This window comes from Melozone crissalis, unplaced genomic scaffold (assembly GCF_028551555.1).
Source record: "Melozone crissalis strain CALT ecotype California unplaced genomic scaffold, PUWL_Pcris_2 ptg000018l_1, whole genome shotgun sequence".
Lineage (NCBI taxonomy): Eukaryota > Metazoa > Chordata > Aves > Passeriformes > Passerellidae > Melozone > Melozone crissalis.
In genome coordinates this window covers 931,693-938,467 of record NW_026535796.1, presented here as the reverse complement: position 1 = coordinate 938,467, position 6,775 = coordinate 931,693, and the positions used below count along the sequence as shown (strand labels likewise).

The window sequence follows — 6,775 nt, the reverse complement described above, 5'->3', positions numbered from 1 at the left end:
CCGCATCCCAGGGGCCAGGCTCCATCTAGTGACCCGGGCGGGGATGGCCGGGCGGGGATGCAGCCGGTACCTGGCCGGACCGGGCTGTACCAGCGCCGGAACCGGGAGCGGCTGTCCCGCTCCCCTGGAGAGGCGAGCCCAGGTTTAGGCACCAACTCTTTTGATTTCTGCAAAGGGAAATGAAACACAGGACGGGCCAGGCCGAAGGCAGGGGCTGAGCCGCGGCGGGGAGCGGGGCAGCCTCCTGCCACTGGGTGGGCTGGGTACACACACGCCCACCCGCGCTCCCGGTCCCACATCGGGGCTGCGGGACGTGCAGTGCCCCGGGAGCGCGGCCGGAGCAGAGAGCTCGGAGATGCGGATGCGGAGGAAGCGACTTAGGGTGTCACCCGCTTAATATTTTCGGGGGAGTGACCGAACGCGGCTATGAAATGGGCTCTATATGGGATGCGGCCGGATCGATGGAGCTGATAAGGGCGAGCTATAAAAGGCTGGGGGGCGGCTGCGGCCGCGCTACAGCCCCGAGGCGCCGCTCCGGGATGGGGCTGCGCCCCGCCGCGCTGGCGCTGCTCGCTCTGGCGGCCGCCGCCGCCTCCGCGCTGCCGCTGCCGCTGCCCGACGCCGGCCCGCACCTCAACTACGGCTGGGGGGAGCCCATCCGGCTGCGGCACCTCTACACCGCCAGCAAGCATGGCCTCTTCAGCTGTTTCCTGCGCATCGGCGCCGACGGCCGGGTGGACGCGGCCGGCAGCCAGAGCCCGCAGAGTGAGTGGCGGCGGCGGGCATGGGCATGGGGACGGGGATGGGGACAGGGATGGGGCGGCGGGGCTGACACTGCTGTCCCTTCTCTCTGTCTGCCCGCAGGTCTGCTGGAGATCCGCGCCGTGGCCGTGCGCACCGTGGCCATCAAGGGCGTGCAGAGCTCCCGGTACCTGTGCATGGACGAGGCGGGGCGGCTGCACGGGCAGGTGAGACCCGCGATGCTGTCCCCAGGGGGGTTTTACACTCTGGAACAGCGGCGTGATCTAATAACGGAGTAACAAAGCTTCTAATAACGGCGTGTTCTAATAACGGGGTAACAAAGCTTCCAGGTGTCCGCCGCAGTCCCTCCCCCACCGCCTGTTCTCCCGACGAGCTGCGGTTCTCGTCACCGTCACTGTGGGGATTGTTAGAAGGCAGAAAGGAAATGTCGTTTAGATAGTAAATGATGTTTTGCGTGTCCTCTGCCAAAATATACCGAAAGTACAGCCCGGGGCAAAATTGCATTTCGGTTTCAAATTCTCACCGGTGGGAGACTGTGATTCTGCTGCAGGAATAGATTAAGCTCTGCCGTAGAGTATGAGTAATTCCTCACTTTTCAGGTCAGGTATTCTGGAAGAAAAAAGTTAAAAAGAGATTGCTCCTTTGGAGAAGAGTTGCAGCCAGCTGGCTGCCAGGCATACAATTCCTAGGAGCATGGGTTGCTATCTCTTAGGAAGCTGCAGACAGGAAAAGGATTTTGAGGGAGAAAGGATGCTTCTCCACTGCCTCACTTCTGCCCTGCTATAACAGCACAGCTGTGGGACTCAGGGTTTGGAGTTAAGTGCCCTTCTGATGCCACTAGATCAGCTTTTTCACTACGCTTAGAAACTAGTCATTGACATAAACTCTAGTTTTTAAGGCAGGTGAATACATTCTTGACTCTAGAATTTGACAAGTGCAGTTCAGATTTAGTCTGTACAGAAGCCTGAGTTTCACAGAGTGATGGCTTTTCATGAAGCCACAGTAAAGATACAGCTTGATTCTTTTTTGATTACTCCAGCAAAATTTCTGCTGATTTTAATCAGGAAAGGACTTCTCAAAACTCCCAATATCTTTAATAACAGCAACACTGATGTTTCTCAATGTGGATAAAATTAAGAATGCGGAACACAGAATCAAGTTTATCTTTCTGGATTTCATTGCTTTTCTAGGCTTAAATCAGTCAAGGCTGAGATGAGGTGCATAGGTTCAGATGATATGGCAGGTCAATTATTAGCTTTAATGTATATCCAAATACATTAATATAATTCTTTAATGTATATCGAAAACAAATCAGAACCTGGATTCTGCTCCAGTTGGAGCTACCAGCTGAACTTGAGCAATCACAGAATTTTAAAATGATTTTCCTGTAGCACCATTTTGAAGGCATACATGTTGACTGGAACTACATTTGTTGGCGTAGTGTATTAGATGCAGGCTGGAGTTTTATTCTGAAAACACAGCAGCAAGTAGCTGTGTTGTTCCATCTCTGTGCTGGGGACACCTGCTGTCACCTCTGTGCTCACAGCCCAGGCAGGCAGCTCTGCAGGTAGATCTCAGCCTTATCAGCACCACGCTCAGGACTGGGAGAACAAAAGGGCAGACACGGTGTCTGGGGGCTGAACCTGTGCTCCTGCAACTTGGCCTGTTTTGACACTGGAAAAATGATGACTGGGGTTGGTTTTTGAATGTGCTGTGTGCTGTAGTCAGTAGTTTAGGGGAAATGCTGAATCTACTAGCATACTGTGATTCCTCCTGTGAAAAAATTCCCTCCTGTGGGGGAAAAAACCCCTGGAAATACTTTAAAAAGTCTGTTTGGTACTTGTTTAAAAAGACAGACTAGAGACCATCCCAATGTCGTGAAGAGGGAAAGGTATAGCTGAGACACAGGGACTCAGTCGATATCTGTTGTTTGTAGTGTGCACTTCTTGAGCAAGAATCTTTTTTATTTCATCATCCTTTTTAGTGAGGCTGAGCACTCATAAAGACAGCCAACAATCCAGCCCCAATTTTTTGTCATATACACATATTTTTCTGAGATATAATGTGTGTGTGTAAGGATAAACATTGCATCATTTTATTTGAAGAAAACTTTTTTTAAATTTACTTTATTAATTTAAAACATACTTTTGAAAAATAACCAAATGCACACCCTTAATTTTACTCCATGTTACTGAGGATGTCTGAGAAAGTCCCAAGAATATTAAATATGCTCTCTGTTCAGACAGGCAGAACATTCATGTAAGGACACTTCTGTGTCTGCAGACTGAGACATAATCAGCAATTCTCTTTTATTGACCAGGGTTCAATCACCTGCAGTAGCTGAGACTGAAATAGCAACAGAGTTGTAAGAAGCACAACTCAAGTGCTGGTGTAAAGATCTAGAGAGGTCTGACCTGCTGATATGGGTTCAAGATACAAATATCATATATTTTATATATATATATATATATATATATATATATATATATATATATATATTCGTATTTATAACTTAAGATGTTACAGGTATATAATATTTGTACAGGCCATTGCAAATGTAATCCTACAAATTCATGCCTAAGAAAATACATTCTTCTCTACCAAGTCCTAACTTGTGCTGGTATTAATTCAACAATTCTCATGTTAAATGACACTTTGTAAAAGCGTCCTTGGCTATTTCAGTAAATTCTGAGTGGAAAAAGGTGGAAATTACCTTTTAGCATTGTTTTACTGATTGGCCACACTGCCTTTCTATCCTGAAGCCTTTGCACAGGCAGATCTCTAACAGAGCAGGAGTTATATACTTGGATTAGGACTTAAGACTGCAATTAAGGACAAATTCATCTAAATCTGCTCTGGCATCTGAGACTTTTTTCCCAGTGCTCAATCAGGATAAGTGTGGTGGCTGTGGAGAAGCACATCCTGGGATTCAAAGCTTATTTGACGGGATGGGCATGGAAAGAACTTCAGGGGTTCTGGAATGGAATGGAATGGAATGAAACGGAACGGAATGGAATAGAATAGAATAGAATAGAATAGAATAGAATAGAATAGAATAGAATAGAATAGGAATATAACAGAATAGGATAGGGATAGGGATAGGGATAGGGATAGGGATAGGGATAGGGATTGGGATTGGGATTGGGAAAGGCAGGATACCACCACTGAGGGACTAGGACTTTTCCCATCCAAGGTTTGTTTTGTGGTTGAATACACCCAGCCTGGTGGGCATATTTGTCATTCTCACTATTCCTTGCTTTTCAGCTCAGGTATTCCACTGAAGACTGTTCCTTTGAAGAGGAGATTCGCCCAGACGGCTACAACGTGTATCGATCCAAAAAACATGGAATATCAGTGTCTTTGAGCAGTGCCAAACAAAGACAGCAGTTCAAGGGGAAGGATTTCCTTCCCCTGTCTCACTTCTTGCCCATGATCAACACGGTGCCCATGGAGTCAGCAGACTTTGGTGAATATGGTGATTACAGCCAGGCCTTTGAGCCAGAGGCGTTCTCCTCGCCCCTGGAGACGGACAGCATGGATCCCTTTGGCATCGCCTCCAAACTGTCCCCAGTGAAGAGCCCCAGCTTCCAGAACTGACTGTGCTCCCACACATACAGAAATATTGAAGAGGACTGTAGGGTTTGTAGCTTTCTGTGTAGTGATATTTGGGAACTTTTTTGTGTGTTTGAGTATGGAGCCAGCCTCGTCCTTGTTGTACCTGCAAGAGATGAGTGCCTGTTCTATAGTCTAAAGAATTGCCTGTCCATAGTTTTGTTTGGAAAAGCAGGATTAAATGCGAAAACTTTAGCGACTTTATCAGAATTCCTCCATAGGTGGTGATAAAATAACTGTAATTTTTCTACACCAGCTACACTTCCACATATATTCACCTGTTATAGCTGCTCATACAAGCAAATGCAGAAAACATTTTCCTCTTCAGAGATCCCAACTCAAACACTTGGACCAAAACTAGATGAAGGAAAACATCCTACCAGATGTAACTTGAGTTAATGCTGCTTCTTTAAAGAGCTGCTAACAACATTCTGGGGAAGATCTCCTATGGAAAGCATACTGCTGAAAAGACAAATCTGCTTGTACATTGTGCTTTTTCTTCCCTTAGGAAATAAGAGAAGAAAGGGAAAGATTTCTCCCTTCCCTTACTGCTAAGAGGTACTTTGGGAAACTTGATCATTGATTTCTTTTGTAGGCTAAATTATGTTCTCTGTGGCATCAGAATCACCCAGCAGAGAGTTCTCATCAAAATCAGTGAGGATTCAGTGTGCGGTTGGAAGGGTGCCCAGGGCTAGAATTGATGTTCATCAGGTAGGGAATGAGCAGCTCAAATGAATGTTTAAATGAAGATTGTGTTGTATATAAGCGTGTATATGTCATTAGCAAATAGAGAAGAACACTGAGAACGGATGTATAGGTCAAATCAGTTGTAAAATAGGTTTTTGTGTTCAACCTTTAACCACCAGGAATTCTTTCAAGTCACTTCCAGGCTCAATTCAGCCTCCATGGGAATCAGTGGAGAGATGGTTTAGTGAGATAAAAGCTGCAGAACTGGGTCAGGATTCTCTTTGCAAGAAGGGATTGTGAGGACTTCTGGCCAAGGCACCCAATGTCTTCAAGTTCTGTTCTCCCTCTGAAAAGATTCAATGAAGGAATAGCCAAGGTGAAGCCAAAGGGAAAAAAAAAAATAACGGTTCAGGGATTCTACTTGTTTCCAAAGGTTCATTTATAAGAGAGGTTTCTGTACCAATAAAAAAAAAAAAAAAAAAAAAAAAAAAAAAAAAAAAAAGCTTTACTGGAAATACCGGTGTTTTTCTGACCTAGCACTTCATTGCCAATGCAATATTTATAATTAATTTATTGAATAAGTACATCTGTTTATTTTGTTACTGTTATTTATGCTCAAGATTCTATTTATATAGTTTTGAATATAGGTTTTTTAGTTGTAACAAATCTTGTGCAGTTTTGTAATCAACAGAATTTTAGCCAACAATAGCCAATTTTAAAATAGCTGTAATTTTAGCTAATTTTTAAATTTCTGTGCATTATCATTAGTGTAATGTGTACATTTGCAATAAAAGAGAAAATCATCTTCAACACTGAAATCTGCTTGACTCTTCTGTCTCTCCACAAGTGCCACATCCACACATCTTTTAAATACCTCCAGAGATGGTGACTCAACCACTTCCCTTGACAAAAAAAATCCTCTGGGTAGAAGGCTGCTCCCATTTAAAAATGGGAACCATTCTAACCAGTGCTGCCAGGGAGAAAAGTGGTGTGTTTTGCCTGAAAAAGATGTCAGTTTCTGGCAGGAAAAGAGCCTGAATGTTTCCATTTGGAAATGCTGTGAGACACAGGAACAGCAGATTTCTTGGCCGGCAAACACCTCCCATGGTGTTTTCCCATTCTCTTTTGTGCTGAGCCACTGCCACACATCCGGAGGGCTCCTACTCCTCGTTTGCTGGAAGACGTAGTTCTGATTTCCAGGTTGTTTTATTCCAAAACTTTTCAAATTTCAGGGGGTTTCATTTCCAGTTTTGATCAGTCACTATATATTCTTTGAACGCCTTTCAAAACCTTTCTTAAAAAAAAAAAAAAAGCAAAACAAACAAAACACAAAAAGCCAGAAAACAATATAAGAATGAACTTTTGAAGTTGGGACAAGAAAAGAAAAATCACTTTTCTGCTAAAAACTTGCACAGATTTGACAGGAAACATGGCAAATAATGGAGTTTGGAGGGTACACAGTTTAATTGACCCAGTGAGAGATTTTTTAAGTGGGTGTAACATTGTGAATATTTCTCAAGGGTGCAAAGACAGGCAACCTTACATTTTGGAAACATCATCTTGAGCTCTCTTGTGACCCTATTTGCTGACACCTTTGGCTTACATTCTTCCAGCGGCAGCATGATGATTTTTCCGGCAACAGCACGGTTAGAGGTTGGCTCAATATTTACTCAGACAGAGGGAAGAATGCCAGGAGCTAAATTAACCCATACCA

The 6,775-nt window shown here is 44.5% G+C and overlaps 1 protein-coding gene across 1 annotated transcript; it reads left to right on the top strand.

Annotated features, from left to right (window-relative positions):
- The first annotated feature begins 233 nt into the window (after positions 1 to 233).
- FGF19 (fibroblast growth factor 19) lies at positions 234 to 5,467 on the top strand. Its single transcript, XM_054276005.1, has 3 exons — positions 234 to 765; positions 865 to 968; positions 4,027 to 5,467. The coding sequence occupies exons 1-3, from the start codon at positions 432 to 434 to the stop codon at positions 4,357 to 4,359; spliced, it is 771 nt and encodes a 256-aa protein (XP_054131980.1). The 5' UTR covers positions 234 to 431; the 3' UTR covers positions 4,360 to 5,467.
- Positions 5,468 to 6,775: the final 1,308 nt, after the last annotated feature.